The sequence below is a fragment of the Canis lupus genome, chromosome 9, assembly GCF_011100685.1.
Source record: "Canis lupus familiaris isolate Mischka breed German Shepherd chromosome 9, alternate assembly UU_Cfam_GSD_1.0, whole genome shotgun sequence".
In the NCBI taxonomy this organism is placed as follows: domain Eukaryota; kingdom Metazoa; phylum Chordata; class Mammalia; order Carnivora; family Canidae; genus Canis; species Canis lupus.
In genome coordinates, this window is record NC_049230.1 from 50,864,403 (window position 1) to 50,880,959 (window position 16,557).

Genomic DNA, 16,557 nt, shown 5'->3' on the forward strand with positions numbered 1-16,557 from the left:
TCAGGGCAATGAGATCCAGACACTGAGAGTGAAGGGTGAGCCAGGTGGCCCTGTGCCAACTCCCTGAGGGTCCTATGGGTGTCTCCGTGGGGACACGAGTGGACAATAGGCCACTGACATCTGTGAATCTCCAAATTCGCACATGACAGGAACACGTCCCATGACCCAGAAGATGCAGGGCTGTATTCACTGCAGGCCGGCCCCGCAGCAGGACTGCCTGGGTCCCAGGCCCTTCCCTACCCTACAGCTCACTGGTCCTGTCCACCAGGCCAGCCAAGGCCTACAGCTTCTGTGGGGCGTCTTCCCCACGTCCCCCCTCCTGTGCTCACTGGTCAGCAGTTACTGGGCTCCAGCAATGTCTGGACCGGGTGGTGCTGAGGATGTGGGGATTGAGCTTGAGCCCCAGGCTGACTGCAAAGGGTGAGGGGGATGCCCTTCATGAGGGACACCCTCACCTGGCACGTCCAGAGCTTGTGTGGTGGCCCAAGCACCTGGGCGCTGGGGGCCAGGGTGGATGTCGGGGCCAGGATTGGGGTGGGGTGGGTGCTGAGTGTGGGGGGCCAGCCATCCGAGAGGCAGGCTCCTTCATGCAGCCCAGGCACTGTCTCGTCCCTCATCCCTCCTCAGGGTGAAGATGGTTTTCCTGGGTTTAAAGGAGACATGGGCATCAAGGGTGATCGGGTAAGTGTCTCAAGGGTGTCAGGGGCTGGGGGCTGGAAGGATGTAGGGGGCCAAGGGCAGGGCCTGCTGAGGGGAGGGGCCAGTGAGGGGCGGGGCTAGAGGAGGGGCTGTAGCAAGGGACCCATGGAGGTGCTGAGCAGGGGTGAAGGCTGGAGTGTTTGGAGCCACAGAACAGCTTCTCCTAACAGAGGTGACCCCTCTGTGGGGGCTCCTGGCCTACAGGCAGGGACAGCTGGGAGCCAGAGGCCTGGCTCTGCATATCAGCCAGAGGCCTGGCTCAGAGCCGCAGGGCTCTCCTCTGGTGTTCACCCCCAGTTACCAGGGTCACTGTGGTCACCTGGCCCCTCTGCCCCATGCCCTCACCTGCACTGGGGACATGGAGACTTGTCCTGTTCCAGTGACACCTTAGCAGAGCAGTTCATTTGGCTCAGATGGGTGGGAGCATTGCAGGGGGATAGGCGGGAAGGGGCTGCAGACGAGCCCTCTGACCAGGGAGGGGGGGGTCCCTGCCCACCCCCATGGCATGTCTGCCCACCAAGCATTCTTACATATTTTTAGGGCCCCAAGCAGCTCCTGTGTTCCGTAGCCTCATCCTGGGCTATCGGAATCTGCAACAAACCAGTTGTTTTTAATGAATAATTCACCTCAGCCGGAGAGGAAGCGGGTCAGTGCTGGGGGAGGTGGGGGCTTACATGGCAGGTGCCTGACAGAAAGCTGCTGGCTGTGTTTTCATCTAATTGAGGAGAGGGTGATGCAGATGATGCTGGAGGAAGCGTCTGGGTTCTGGGCCTGCTGCCACAGTGGTGCGGGCACTTTGAAGCTCCCCCCCAAAACTTCTGAGCGAGCCCCGGCCTGAGCAAGAGGGAGTGAGGTGCCTGTGCCGCCTGGTGGGTATGGCCACAGCAGCAGCTGGACGCACACCTGGACAGTCAGCTGTCAGCCGGCGGGGCTGTCACGCGGCCACTGTAATTATGCCCTGACAAGGCGGGCCTGCAGGTGCCTTTTCAGAACACGCCAGAGCCAGAGAGCCCCACACGCTTGGCGCTGTGTCCCAAACTAAAAAGGCAGAAGCAATCTTGGCTTCTATCAAAGGAGGAGGAATAAAAGAGAGAGATTCATTTCACAGTAATGTCCCAGTTATATTCCTGCTAAACGCAGCCGTTCTAGAACTTTCTCCATGGTGACAAGACTCCCACTCCCACATCTGAAGGGCTTCTCCGTTTGGCTGGTGAAAAGTCCTTTTTATTATGCCTCTGACAATGCGGTACCTGCATTTGGGGTCCCTATTACGAGGATGCTTTTTCAGAGGAGATCGCACAAAAGACGTTTGGCAGTCACATGCCAGGCTCCTGGGGACAGGCTGCTGTTGGAATTAGGTGAGGGTGGCAGTGGGAGCCAGGTGCCTCCTTCACCAGGGAGCTGGTGTCATCGGTCTTAATTTCCCCCAGAGAGAAATTTCTGCCCAGCACTGGTACTTTCTAGTGGTCAGCCAACATGTGAAAGATACTTTTGTTGATTGAGAAAAAGTGCTTCTTAGGGACCAAGGATTTGGTCCTGCAGACAGACACATTGGACCTTACAAATAAGGAAGTTATTGGTCTCTCTCTGTGTGCTGAGCATTTTTGTGGTGGGTGGCACAGCTGTCCCACAGCTGCTCCTGGAAGCCAGAGACCAGAGGACACTCAGCAGTGGGCAGAGAGGTGGGCGCTCAGATGCTGGGCTGGCATGCTGTGTTGACGTCGGCAACCCCCAGCCCCTTGGGCTTGGGCCCAGGCCTCCCCATTCGTATGATGGGGAGTTGGATGGGGCCGTGTTTGGGACCCTGCCATTTGTGGGACACATCTGTGGTCCCCTGTGTGCCAGCCATGCCCAGATAGATGCCCAGCCAGGGGCTGTGGTCCATTCCTATGCCTCTTGGGGTTTCAAGGGAAAAAGCATCCCCCTGTGCATGAGCTGTTCTGCTGTATTTGGGAAAGTAGCAATTCAGAGCAACCAGTGCAAACCAGTGTTAACCAGTTATCTCAGCCAAAAGAGACTCATTTGGAGAAGGTACCTGGAAGAGCCACCCACCTCTGTGCAGAGGGATGGGGAAGCCGTTCAGCAGAGCCCTATAGCTTGCTGCACCGTGCTTTGCTCTAGTCTGACCCAAGCGGGTTCCATCTGCTTGAGGCCACCTGGTGGGCCGAGCCATCTGAGTGGCTCCTACCGCGAGATCTTACCTGGGACATGGACTCTTAGGCACAGAACAGCCGTGAGTGTCATGTGGTGGGGAGTGAGCCTGGGAGTCTGCCCTCACCTTCTTTTTTCTGACTTGCAGGGGGAGATCGGCCCCCCTGGTCCTCGAGGAGAGGACGGCCCCGAAGGCCCTAAGGGTCGTGGAGGTCCGAATGGCGACCCTGGTCCTCTGGGACCCCCTGGGGAGAAGGTATGTGACACGGGAAGCTCCACCACCTCTCAGGGACAGACCTTCCAATGACCTTGGATGTCCAGCTGGTGACTCAGTGAGGCTGAGACCCCCAGTTGGGGATGGGGGAGGTCTGATGCAGGTCCTGTCCCATGTGCTCCCCTGGCACCCTACCAACCGTCCCAGGGAGATTGTCTGTTGACAGGTCGATCCTTTTCTTGTTCTAAGCTGGGTCATTCAGAGCACTTGGCCAGCTTCCTGGGGGAGTGCCTTCCTAGGCTTTCCCAGCGTGGGGTCTGAGCCCCGGCAACCATGGCAAAAGTCCTTACACCTGCCCTGCCCTTCACCTCTGCCCTGGGCTCTTGGAGTGCCCAAGATGTCCTGTCTTGCCCCTAACCCTAGCCCTAACCTTAACCCTAACCCTAACCCTAGCCCTAACCCTAACCCTAACCCTGACACAACTACTACTTTTTCACCAGGGAAAGCTCGGAGTGCCAGGATTACCAGGTTACCCAGGAAGACAAGGGCCCAAGGTAATTTATGAGCATGGCCGGTGTTCGGAGACCCCCTCGAGGCTCCTGCCCTCCCTGCCCCTCTAACCGACTCTGGGGGTGCTGCTGTGTCTCCCCCACATTCTGCCCTGCTCACAGCCTTCTGCCTTAGTCCGGCTGAGTTGGAAGGAGGTGCCAGCACAGTTAGTGGAGCCTTTCAGAGAATGCGGCAAAGCCAGGCTGAGCCCAGGGCTGCGCGAGTGGTCCCTGGCACCTGCGCCCGCTACTTTCTCCACACGGAGGACCCGAGAAGCCTTGCTCACCTCTGGTGCTTCACCCTGGGGATTTGAAAGTTATTTGCTCATAACTGAGCCTAAAGAGAGATGAAACCTTCCTTATATGATATCATGTTCTGCCTTAAGTGAAACAGCTCCTCGAGGCTTTGGAAAGCATTTAAGACATTATTTTTTTTCAAATCTCACCTTATATTATTCATGGCTCTTCCTTAAAAAATACCCAGCCGCCTGCACTAGAGACATAATTAGTGGTGGAAGAGAGCTCCTGTCTCTCCCATCTCTCCTGCCTCCCCAGCCTCAGCACTCTCCAGACTCCCAGGCTCAGTCTTATTAACGGGACGGGCCCTGTGGGCTGGCTGCACTGCAGGGTATTCCCATCCTGGCTAAGGAAATAGCAGCCCTTCCCGTGGAATGCTAATATCCACCCCTAGGGCCTGGACCCTCGCCCTGTGTGCAAGGAGGGCAGGTGGCGTGAAACGGGAGTGTGTTTCATGTCCAGCAGTGGCACGCCGAACGTGGCTGTGATGTGCCCACGGCATCTTGGAGAAAGACGGGTTGATGGATCTTCTCTCCTGAAGTGCATGTCTCCTGGGGGGTGGGGCAGAGAGAAGAGAAGTTTGGGGGTATGTGTGGATCAAGTTCAGGCAGCGTCCTTGGAAGGCAAGGGTAGAACTTCGAAGCTTGCCTGGACATTTTGAAAGTCCTTGGGAGCGCCTGGATGCAGCCCTGTTACCCAGCTCCCACACTGAGCGCTGTGGGACCTGAAACCAGGGGTCTTCGGCACAGTCTCCTGCCCCGATTTGCGGGTGGGCATAGGGCCGGGTGGGCTATGCTAGGCCCCTGTGAGAAATGCAAGGCTGGGAAATTTGTGAGCCTTTAATGTTCTAAGCACATGTTCAGGTCAGGATTTTAAGCCACATGGAAGGTAGAGGCCCATTGACAGTAGTCACCACCTCCTGAGTATGTGGGGGGCCAGGGGGCACCTTACAACTCACCTAGGAGGTGTCTGGATATTCACCACAACAAAGTCGTGAGTTCATCTTTTGTCTATATGCACCTTGTAGGTTTCTAGAATGAACTAGCTGTTAGTTGCTACAGTCTGCACTAATTTGCATTGATTTCCGATTTTACAAGTTGCCATGCTTTATTTAGAGGTGTTCTGGGAAGATAACAAAACATGACAACAAGGCACGGTAAACAAATATCATAAATGCGAGATTTGCACATCATCTCCAGTTCATCTCTATGCACCCTGTTCTTCCCAAATACTAGCGTTATGAAGACATGGGTGTGGAGAAAGGGAGAAAGGAGAAGCATGGTTAAGACAGCTTTGGTTTTTAGATTTGGAGTCTATGAGATGTTCAGGAAATATTTATTGAGTGGGTGGGTGATGATGATGGGTGGGTGGACGGATCAGTGGAGGGATGAATGGATGAGTGGATGGGTGGGTGATGTATATATGGGTAGATAGGTTGGTGGATAGTTGGATGGATGGGTGGAGGGGTGGATGGATGGATGCGTGAACATCTAAGTGTGTGTGGGGGTGGATGGGTGTGTTAGGGGTGGGTAGTTTGTGTCTCAGGCTGTGTACTGGAACATGCAGCTGGCACATGCAGCATAGCTCATCCCCTGGCCCAGCTCTCATGCTTCTTCATTAATTTTCTCTCTTTCAGGGTTCTATTGGATTTCCTGGCTTTCCTGGTGCCAACGGAGAGAAAGGTGGCAGGGTAAGGATTGCCTGGCCCCTTGTCAGGTGGCTTGTTCTGCTGCCTTGGTATTTAAAGGGTATACTTTCTAGTATGTCTTGTTTATTCTCACCCACTTTGCTGCCAAAACTGCCTTCCAGACAGCTGACCTTTAGGTCAGGGGCTTGGGCTCCAAGCACGGGAGACTCTTTCCACACGTGGGGCTGGGTGGGGTGGGGGCAGGAAGGGCAGGAGCAGGAGAGGAAAACATGTGGGGGGTGGGTAGAGAATTCTAATAAACGCCACGCACGACCCCGACAGCTCCTCAGGTCATTAGTGAAACCCAGATTCTTCCCTTTCAACCCAACTGACTCTTCCTCCAGGCTAAGTTTAAAAGGAAAGGAAGGGGGAAAAGGAGCTTTCTTCTACTTTGTATGTCACCTGCCCCGTGGGTGTGAATTCAGGAAGCCCCTCTGCCCTGTTACTGCCCAGCTGCCATAGTCACGGCGCACCTGCCTGGTGCAGTGCACAGTGGTTCCCTCTGTCATCACCATGAACTTCCACATTCTGGGGTGCTGGGCTGGGGAAGCCATGCCCCCTGCAGCATCTTGACTCCCTGGTGGCCAGGTCTTCTGGCAGGAAGATGACATAGTGCTGCCAGAGCACTGCCCCCTGAGGGACACGGGGGTCATCTTGGTCCTGCAGCTCTGAGCTGGGTGTCCACAGGCATGTGGGGACACAGGGGCTGGTCTGTGAGATATGTACAGGGCATGCCTTGTTGGGCACACCAGGCTTCCGAAGAACTGCAGCCTCCGCGTGTGCTATGCCAGGCCCAGCCCGCTGCCCTGAGCCCCATGCTGGAGCTCCTGGCACAGGTGGGGGCTGTACCCCATCAGATCACCTGCTCCAAAGTGTCCTTACCATGTCTGAGCAGAGACCATGAGCTCTCCTGAAAACAGAGACTTCTAGCCACCAAACCCGTGTGAGCAAACGTTTGTGCCCAGGGGGCCACTCTCAGTACGAGCAGACGTGTGAACACAGGGACAGGATTATCATCTGGATCTGGGTCTGGAGCTGGCTCTCTGCCTGTTAACTCCACATATATCCTGTCTGTGTCTACATCTGTGCGTGTGTCTCTGCGTGTGTCTCTTGCCCGTCTATCACTGTCACCATCCGTGTATCCGTCATCTACCCACCCACCTACCTACTTACCTGTCTATCTGGTTCTTCCTTCCAGGGAGAGTCTGATGGATGTCTTTAGGGAAGGCTGTGTTCTAGAATATAGAGGCCACGGTGAAGTGTGGTCTGGGGCCCGGGAAGTGTGGGGTGGCGAGGGGATGGCTCCGGTGTTGGTGGAGGCCTCATAACCTTTGACACCACCCTGCCGTGAGACTGTCCAGGAGGGGTCATGACATTCAGAGAGTTTGGTCTTATGATTTGACTACAAGTCCTGCCAGCACCCTAGGGCCACACTCTGGTCCAAGCCCCATTACCCTCACCCTGCCCCTTGAGCTGCTCAGCCTCCCACCCCTGAGCTCAGAAGGCCGGACAGGTGCCTGGTCCCCTCCTCCACTCTGAGCCCCAGTGGGCCATCGTCCATGTGTATCAGTGCCATGGGTCACCGGGGACACAGAGGAAACACAGGTGGTTGGAGAGCGGGGCAGTGTGGGGCCAAGGGTTTGCTCTTGTGGGCTTGGGCTTGTGGTTCCCAGGCTCTGAAGCATGGACACCCCGAGGAAACCATCTACGCCACGAATTTCCAGGGATTTCCTAGCTTGCATGTGGCAGCCACCTCGGTGGGTGTGGGGCCAATGACAAAGATGTGCACTTATACAAAAGGGAATGGCTTTGGCAAGGGCCAAAAAGGACTGGTGAGCACGTCCCCTCCTTGTGGGAGAGAAAGAGTCCCTGTGCTGCTCCTGAGACCCAAGCGGAGAATCTGCAGGAACATGGTGAAGTGTGTCCCTGGGAAGTGTCCGAGATGGCCCTGCACATGAGCCAAGCGGCGGACTGCTACCGTGTTACGTGCACGTGGACCAATCACCGCTTGGCTCCTGGGCTTCCCACGCCCCGGTGCCCACGGGAGACTGAGGACCCCTGTCCCCACACGGGAGAGGAACCCCGATTACACACGTCTGCCCTGGCTCCCCTCCTGAGAGAGATGTCTGTGTTCTGGAACCTTCCCCTGGAAGGAAGGAGGAGGGATTGTCTCCCAGCAACAGTGACCTTCCCTGCGCCCCAGTGCTTTTCACCCCTGCAGTGATGGTGGCAGTCCGGCTGGCTCGCCGCCTCTTCTAAACCAGCTTGTGGGGTTGTTCTCGGCATCCTGTCACAGCGTCTGTCCATCCATCTGTTCAAACAGCAATAATTGAGCACCACCTCAGTCCCCATGTCCTGGATGCTCTTGGGGCCCTGAGGACACAGCAAGAGAAGCCCAGATCCCCGCCCTCATGGAACTTGCCTTCGGAGGCAGGGGCAGTGAGCAAATCTGAGGGTGGTGTGTGCTAGGAGAAAAAGCAGGGGGGCGGGGGGGTGGGTAACTGCAGAGGGAGGTAGGGGTCAGGGACAGGTGCCCGGGAGGAACGACCGAGGCCTGAGTGGGGGGCAGAGTGGGGGTAGGGCCAGGAGCCATCCCAGGGGCGAGAGGATGTGCAGGTGGTGGAGGCGAGCAGGGGTGGGGTCCTGGGATCAGAGCCACCCCCCCCCACCCCTGTGGAGCACGATGCCACTTGACAGACTGGCGCTGGGTGCGTTTGAAACGTCCTCCCCGAGGGTTTCAAATGGAGGTCATCCAGATTTAGATGAGAATCTTGGGGAGGGTGGTGAGAAGCAGAAGTTCCTGGTGTGGGTGGAGCCTGCTCCTCGCCTATCCTGAGCCATCCGCTGACCAGGAGGGTGGCCCCAAGGGGCTGGTGGCTGAGGGGGACTAGGAGTCCTGAGACGCCACCTGCGTTTGGCTTCTCGGCTGGAGTGTGTGCCTCCCCCATGGGGATGTGAGGACAAGTGCTCATAGGCGAGCTGTCGAGGGGACTGTGGAGGTGTAGGGGGCACCATCTCTGCAGCAGCGTCCATGCCTCTTGGCTTGGGTCAGATTACAAAGAGGACCTGGGAGGCCCCAGTGGACCACGGCGGGGATTCTCCTGCTGTCTGTGCCAGGGTGGGTAGTCTCTGTGGGAAGACAGCGGGCCAGGGACCAAGGGCAGGGGTTTGGGTGGAGGCTGGGGTGCGGAGGCATGCACCTGTGTGCACCCACAAATGCCAAGAAGCAGCCGGTACCCAGCCCTGGCGTCGACGCTGGTGAGAGGCTACCATTGGAAGAAAGCAAATGCTTTATTAATTTTTGTATGCAAATATTTATTTGAAGCCAAAGGATATTGCCGTATAATTAAAGCAGGGAAGCCAGAGTGCATTGTTACAAGGCAACATAATTATCTCATCATCATACGCTGTTTTATTAAATTCATTTCAAGATGAGAGGCTGCAGAAAAGCCGTTTTGATTCTGGCAGCAAACAAGTGAAAGATGGTGAGAGGCAGCGTATCAGGTGGCCTTTAGCGACACAGCCCTGTCTTGGGCTTTATCGTGAGAAACTGTCATAAAATTCTGGAAAATCGGTCGAGAGGCATGGGGACACTGGGGTGGCGTTCAGCCCACTGCTTCCCCATGCCTTAGGTAAACTGCATTTACCAGCTCTCAGAGCTTTGCTTCAGAGGAAAAAAACCACGCATAGCATCTGTTTTCCATGGTTTGGAAAATGCAAAACAACGACAACAAGAAAAAGGAGTCCAAATTCTATTAGAAGAGAAGCAAATGGCTTTGGGTATATGATTTATATATCGAGTTGCAAGTTTGCTTGTCTGCGGAGCCTGTTGAAAATTTAATGGCTAATATTCTTAACTGTAGCAAAAGTAAATTATGTATGAAAGGGGTTGACGTTCTTTTCTTCTCTTGCAATAATGACCCACTCGCTCCCCCCCACCACCACCACCCCTGCCTCTGGGAGAGAGAGGGGGGATGGGGTGGGGTGCCGATGCTTGCAGAAAGGAAACCAGATAGGAAACCGGATAATGGTGGTAAACATCCATCAGACTGCAGGAAGAAAATTGGATTTCTACAGGCCTATGTAGGAATACAAAGCTGTAGGTGTTGAATGTGCGGTGAAGTCTCTCAGCCTGAAAAATCTCCCGTGGAAGCCAAGATAAGGGCAGCTGGCCTTCCCTGCCCCTGTCTTTGAGCGCTCTCCCCATAAGCCACCCAGGCCGCGGCAGGTGTCTTGAGGGACTGACCAGCCCCTTCCTCTCTGGTTCTAGGGCACGCCTGGGAAGCCGGGACCACGGGGGCAACGAGGCCCAACGGTAACCACCCTCTGGGCTTCCAGAAGCGGGAACACATTGTGGGGAGCACACTCGGTGGGAGGGGGCGGGAGGTCCCCAGGGCGGGGACGATCAGAGCTCACCTTTCCTCTGTCTTTCCCCTGCAGGGTCCGCGGGGTGAACGAGGCCCCCGGGGCATCACTGGGAAGCCTGGCCCCAAGGTAGGTTTTTGGTGTATTTTGTGGTGCTGCCTACCCACATATCGTGTACCTGCGGGTGACACATGGCCTTTGCATTTGGAGAAACAAACAAAAAGGACTTTTGCTTGAGGGTATTTAAGAAGGAGCTGGCTCAGCAGCCCTGAGACGGTCAGGTTGCATCAAACCCTGTGCCTTGGCCCCGAGAGCAGAGGCAGAAAGGGCCAACCCTACTGGAACCTCTGAGACAGTGGCCCTGAGGCCTCCAGAGGCTGGGCCCTTCGGCCTGTGCACAAATGCCAAACCATCTGGGTACTCACCATCTAATTCTGGTGGGCACGTCCTATTTCTTTTCTTGAAAAGGGTTTTAAGTTATAGAGAGATCTTTGCCAGAAATCAAAAGAAAGTCCTTCCTGCCTTAAGGGAGAGCCTGAGCCTGCCTCCTACATCACTCCCTCCTGCCAAGAGGCACGGCCACCAACTACCCTGATTATCCGTGTGGCCTGCCCTGTCCTATCGGGTCACCATTCCCAAATGCATCCCCTCCAAGGACGTGGGTCTTGCTGATTGGCTGGGGTGCAGAGCTGGCCTGCCCCCAGGCTACCGGTGTGTGCACACCAGAGGCCACGATACATTTGTCCACGATGAACGCCGGGGTGCGTCACATTCCCGGACACTGACTTAACTGTCCTACTAGAGCCACTAGTGCCATGGGGCAGCCGCTGTCACAGCTGTGGAGGCCCGGGGACAGAGGCCCGTGTCCTGTCTCCATGTGAGTGTCCGATACATTTCTTGGTGGCAGCACAGACTTTGTCCCCTGCAGGGGACTGTCCTCGGGGAAATGTCACAGCCCTGTAAACAGCAGCTCAGTGTCTGACGTGTGTGAAGAGGAGAGGACAGGTGGCCTTTGGGAGCAGGGATCGTGGCTGGTGCTCTCTGCTCTCCAGAGAATCCGGGTGACCGCACAGGTGCATGTGTACCATACGTGGCTCTGAAGTCCCAGCAAAGCCATGGGCTGGAGTCTTTCTACCACAAGCGGTACTAATATGGATAATCATAAAGCTCTTCTTGCTCTTTCCGTCCCTCCCTAGGGCAACTCCGGAGGCGATGGCCCAGCAGGCCCTCCGGGTGAACGGGTGAGCGTTGTGATCGCAGGGCCCACCGCGAGCATCTCTGGGCTTGCCTTAAATGTCCCTGTCCCTTTCTTCCTGGAAGCGGCTGGGAAAGGGAGTCATGCCTTTGACTCTGCTGGAGGAGAGGGTTTCCCTGACTTGAACATGGGTCAGTGGTAGCTGTCACTGGGTGTCACGTCTCCTGCCTGTTGACATCAGCGGCCCCTCCCTGTGGCCCTGGTCTTGGGGCTCAGATATGGCTGGGATGCATGGGAAACTGTGAGCCCTCCGCCCCCTGCTGACCCCCTGAGCTTCCCGCCTGACCTCCTGTTACATGTTGGTAAGGATAGGACTGGAATGGATGGAGAAAGGGTCTAGGGGAGCAGAAAGAAATTTTGCTCAGAGAACCAACAACTTGGGAGGCCAGTGGTGGGGGGCGGCTGGGCCCCTACATGGAAGGGGAAGGACGTCTGTGCTCAGTGGGCTGATCTCTGTTCCCAGGGACCCAACGGACCCCAAGGACCCACCGGTTTCCCTGGACCCAAGGGCCCCCCTGTAAGTAATGTGTTTTCCTTGTTAGGCGGGGATTCTGGGGGCTCCATGCAGGCCCCTCCCGGTGGGCCAGTAGGCGGGTGTCATCTGGGAAGCTGGCTGCAGAGAGCTGCTTTTCAGAAGCGTGGACCTCTCTCTCATTTAGACCAACGTGGCCTCCTAGGTGGGCCCAGTGTGAGCATCCTGGGGCCACTGGGCCATGTTACCACTGACTTGGTCACTTAAAACAGCAGAAATGTGTTCTCTCATCCTCTGGAGGCCAGAAGTCCAAAACCTGGGAGCTGGCAGGCCTGGTCCCTTCCGGAGGCTTCAGGAGAAACTGTCTCCTGCTCTCTCCTGGCCCCCGGGCTTGCTAGCCGTCCATGGCTTGTGCTCTCTTCTCTCCATCTGGCCTCCACCCTCACGTGGCCACCTCCTCTCTGGGCTCCTCTGGGTCTTCAAACCTCTGTCTTGTTATGGGGCCATGTGTCACTGGATTAGGGCCCACTCCAGTGCAGTATGACCTTGTCTTGATGACATCGGCAAAGCCCCAGTGTCCCAAGTGACGTCACCTTCACAGGTGCAGGGGGTTAGGACTTGAACCTGTGTTTTGGGGACACAACTGGATTCAGAACAGGTGCCATATCTCCCTGACGGTCAGCAATCAGGACAGGACAGCCCTGGGTCCCCATGCTGCCTGCCTCAGTATCCCCCCCGGGCGGTGAAGCGTGGCCCTCAGGAAGGCTGTGCAGGTTCAAGAGGTGACACACAGGTGCTGTGACAAACCATGACTGTTGCAGAAATTTTCTGTGAAATGAAGTAGCAGTCACCTGCCCCCCCACCCCAAGCTGGCATTAAATCCCAAAGGTGCGTGCTTCTCAGAACCCACTGAAACTTCTTCCTTTGCCTCTTTCTTCAGGGCCCTCCAGGCAAGGACGGGCTCCCAGGACACCCTGGACAGAGAGGAGAGACCGTGAGTACTGGCAGTGCAGGGACAGGGGGACAAGGGGACACAGGCTGGCGACCTCTCCTGCAGCCCCACATGTGGGCACTGCCTCCTCTTCCTCAGGAAAATCCTCCTGAGTGTGGGAGCTGCACGCATTCAGATGGGAAGGGAGCAGGAAGGGCTGTGTCCTGCTGTGAAGCTGCAGGAGGGCCTCGGGCTTGTACTGGTCATAGCCTCGTCGCTTTGGGCACTTCTGGCCTCGGGTTGATGGCAAGGGCTGGGCAGGGGGGCCCTTCAAGGAGGCAGGTGGGCTTGCAGCTATGTTCTCCATCAGCAGATTGCTGCCCCACACCCACTGCCCACCTTCTCCTTCCCTTTAGAAGAGCCCAGAGCAGGTGGTATCTGAGCGTTAAAGATCTCGGTGTTTTCAGTTGGGACAAAAAGCATTTTTCAGAAGTAAGATCAGTTCCTGGTCATGAGCACCATTTGGGATTTGAACCAGTGCACTGCGTCTACTGCAGGCATGTCCTGGGAGGGGGTTGTGGTGAGGTACACCTGTGACCTTGGTAGGGAGGCATGGAGGGTAGACCTGTGACCTTGGTGGGGGGGGCATGGCGAGGTACACCTGTGACCTTGAGGCCCCCAGGTTCAGACAGGTAGGGCCCTTTTGTCGTCAGATGGATGGTAGAGGTTGCTGGGAGGCCCCTTTGGCCCTGCAGCCAGTATTTTTATGGTCACGGATCTCTGAAAGACAGTCACAGCAAATGGGGGCCCTGTGACCAATGAGACCTTGAATGCCAGATTTAACATCTCAGTACTTGCTCTAAAAAAAAAAAAAAAAAAAATTTCCCTTTGTCCCTCCGGTTCATTGTGATGAAACCTCTTTTAATTATACCTTCCCGGTGTTCTGCTGCTTGGCGCATGCTGGCTGATAAATGCAGATTACCCTGTTCTTTTGTTTATAGAAAAAATTAAAACCTTTCATCTGAGCTTTCGCATATGTTTCTCTAATGCTGTTCTGAGGAGGAGACAAGATAGAAGGTTTTGCCAAGTGTGTGCTTTTCTCCCTCTGACTTCTCCCAAAGAGAGGCTGGTAGAATGATTAAGCTCCTTGTCTTTGCTGGAAACAGAGTACAGGGACTTTCCAGCTACCTGTGCCGGGCCTGGCTGCCCTCACGGACACAGGAACATCCCGTCCCCAGACCGGCCAGGACAGAGGTCTCCAATGTGGGGCGTCCAGACACATCCTCCAGAGAGGTCTTTTGTCAGGTGTTGACCTTGCTCTTTAATAAGAAGTGGATACATGAGAGGCTGATACTTCTAGATGTGAGCCCAAAGTCCATTTCTGGGCAAGGGGTTCAAATCTGATTCCATCCTGAGCCAGCAGCAATGGTCCTACCCCCGAGGCAGACGGAGAGGCCCTCCTTGCGTTACACACCAGCTCCTGCTCCCCTTGGGCACTTCCGCCATGGCCCACCAAACAGAGGTGCCCTCGACCTGTCCACCACCCCTTGTTTCTGACCCTGTAAGATGCTGCCTTTAATTAATTCTACTTGAAAAAATGGCCATTTCCATGCATGCATGCAACTCCCCCGGGCCAAAAGAGAAGAGCCCTCTGAGAATTTGCAGGGATGCTGAATCTGCCATGCATTTGCATGGTCCAGCGGCTAAGCATGAAGTTTCAGATGCCAGCATGGTGGCTGTCCTCACGGGGTGGCAGGGAACCGCCCTTGCCTATCAGCCACGTGAGCCAGTCTGCTTGTCTCCTGGGTCTCGCTGGGGCTTACAACTTCTGCTAATAGCTTCCTGGGCGTCACACCTGCACATCTCCGCCAGTGTTGCATGGCACCTGCAGATAGCCTCTCCTTGGTATATGCTGTGCTCTGTAGATGCGCCCAGAAATGAAGCCTTCCTCTTCGCAGTCCACTTTCTCCTTGAAGGAAGCGTGTGTAGCGTGGCCAGCATCCACAGTGAAGGCAGGGCCGTTGCCCACGAGCAGTGGGCAGGGCAGAGGGAGAAATTGCTGTGGAATCAGGCTCAGGGCACGCTCACGCTGCCAAATCATGGAAGCAGCAAGCCCCCGCTGTTTCCTGATTTCCACAGATGCCCAGGGGCTGGTGAGGTCACCTGTCACGCAGCAGAGGCATTAGCGACACACGCGGGACCGTCTCACAGAGCCGCTAATGAGAAACAGCCCAGAGGTAGCTCCCGAGTCGAGCTTCCGGAGGCTGAGAAATGGCACCGAGTCTGCTGGGAAAATGAACACTTAGTGACATTATAAAGATTAACGGTTTTAAAATATATTTCTCAGCACAAAAACACGGCGGCGGAAACCAGCTAGTGAAGCTAACTTGTCTGGCTTCATTATCTTCATGAAATTAATGCACAAACAGAGCAGGAGAGCTGGGCCCTCTGGAGTGAAGTCGGGAGCGTGTGCAATTTATTCGGGGACGTGGCGGGCGGTTGGGGTGCAAGGCTTCTGATGGGAGCCACCCGGCCACCTCAGGCGCTGACTCTCTCCGCAGGGGTTCCAAGGCAAGACCGGCCCCCCGGGACCTCCAGGCGTTGTCGGCCCTCAGGTGAGTGGCACCCCGCCCCTCCGTGTTTCACTGGCAGTTGGTGTTGTGTGCCCACGCAGGAATGGGAGGAAGGGGCCCCAGGATTGGGAAAGTGCAGGTGTAACTCACAGAGAATCCTGAGCCCCACAAGCTTGTTGACATTCAGAGCTGAGCTTTGCATGGGGAGCCAGATGGGGGCACGGGGGAACCGTCTGTTGAACCATCAGCGAGCACCAAGCAGGCAGAACCAACACGGCCCCTGGGCAGTTGGGGAGGGCTTCCTGGGCAGGGCCCCGCCGTACCTGTTCCTCCCTGCCCTCCTGCCCTCCTGCCCTGGGCTCTGGTCAGGGCCGGCCCCTGCTTTTCTGCAGAGCAGACTCGTGGCTTTGAGCAGCAAAACCGGGCAGCAAGCTTGCACCTAATGTAGTGGTAAATAAGATATTGACCCGCTGTGGCCTGGACTGCAGGCAATGTGGGCACACTGCCCACCTCTCAGGTGGCGATCTGGCCACCTTCCCTGCATGTGGCTCCACGTTACATCCTACCCCGTCCACTCTGCTCTTTTTTCTGACTCTTTATGGGAAGGAAGAGATTTGTGAAGCAGGATGAGGTTTGGTGAGCATGCAGTGGGCCCTGTGCCTCCACGGCCCCGGCCGTCCCTGATTTGGGAAGAGAAAATTAATTGCTTCCTGGCAAGTCTCTTGAGAACTTTTGTGGCTGATACCAACTTTCCTCACAGGGTCCCACAGGAGAAACTGGTCCGATGGGCGAGCGTGGCCACCCTGGGCCCCCAGGCCCCCCCGGTGAACAGGGGCTCCCAGGCCTTGCTGGGAAAGAGGGGACGAAGGTGAGTTAGTTGGGCCTTCCGTGCCAGCCTGACTTCCCAACAGGGAGTTTTCTCCTGCTCTAAAATGACTCAGAGTAAGCGATTTCTCAGACAAATGCCCTTCATGTCAGTCTGCTCCCCAGACCGCAGGCTCAGCCCCACTTTCGCCTGGTCTGAAGGAGCACCTGAACTGACTCGCCACAGGGATGGAGGGTGACGGGGCTGGGGGTCAGCCCGACCTGGGCCTTCTGCCCCCGGGGCCATGTCTCCCATCACCCAGCTGCCACATAACGTGCTCTGATACTTCATGTCTGAAGATAATTGAACAGAAAGTGACCCATTAAAAAGTTTCCCATAATAAGAGGCGTGAGAATAAATAATAAAAGTAGGAAGCGGATGCTTTTCTGTCCTACCTCTTAGTGTGGATCCTGCCTTCCCTTTTTATTCCTCAGGGCGCCACCCCCCGAAGCCAGGGGGGTCGTAATTCCCGTGTATCGGCTTGAAAATGGCGAGCCACC

General features: G+C 56.0%; 1 protein-coding gene across 2 annotated transcripts in view; it reads left to right on the forward strand.

Annotated features, from left to right (window-relative positions):
- COL5A1 (collagen type V alpha 1 chain) overlaps nucleotides 1–16,557 on the forward strand; it is a 150,446-nt gene that overhangs the window by 99,151 nt on the left and 34,738 nt on the right. For both annotated transcript variants that reach the window (XM_038548863.1, XM_038548864.1), the window contains exons 29-39: nucleotides 628–681; nucleotides 2,999–3,106; nucleotides 3,565–3,618; nucleotides 5,546–5,599; nucleotides 9,867–9,911; nucleotides 10,037–10,090; nucleotides 11,158–11,202; nucleotides 11,680–11,733; nucleotides 12,629–12,682; nucleotides 15,181–15,234; nucleotides 15,953–16,060. In XM_038548863.1, coding sequence (XP_038404791.1) covers nucleotides 628–681; nucleotides 2,999–3,106; nucleotides 3,565–3,618; nucleotides 5,546–5,599; nucleotides 9,867–9,911; nucleotides 10,037–10,090; nucleotides 11,158–11,202; nucleotides 11,680–11,733; nucleotides 12,629–12,682; nucleotides 15,181–15,234; nucleotides 15,953–16,060 — 684 coding nt within the window. The remainder of the gene's footprint in view (nucleotides 1–627; nucleotides 682–2,998; nucleotides 3,107–3,564; nucleotides 3,619–5,545; nucleotides 5,600–9,866; nucleotides 9,912–10,036; nucleotides 10,091–11,157; nucleotides 11,203–11,679; nucleotides 11,734–12,628; nucleotides 12,683–15,180; nucleotides 15,235–15,952; nucleotides 16,061–16,557) is intronic.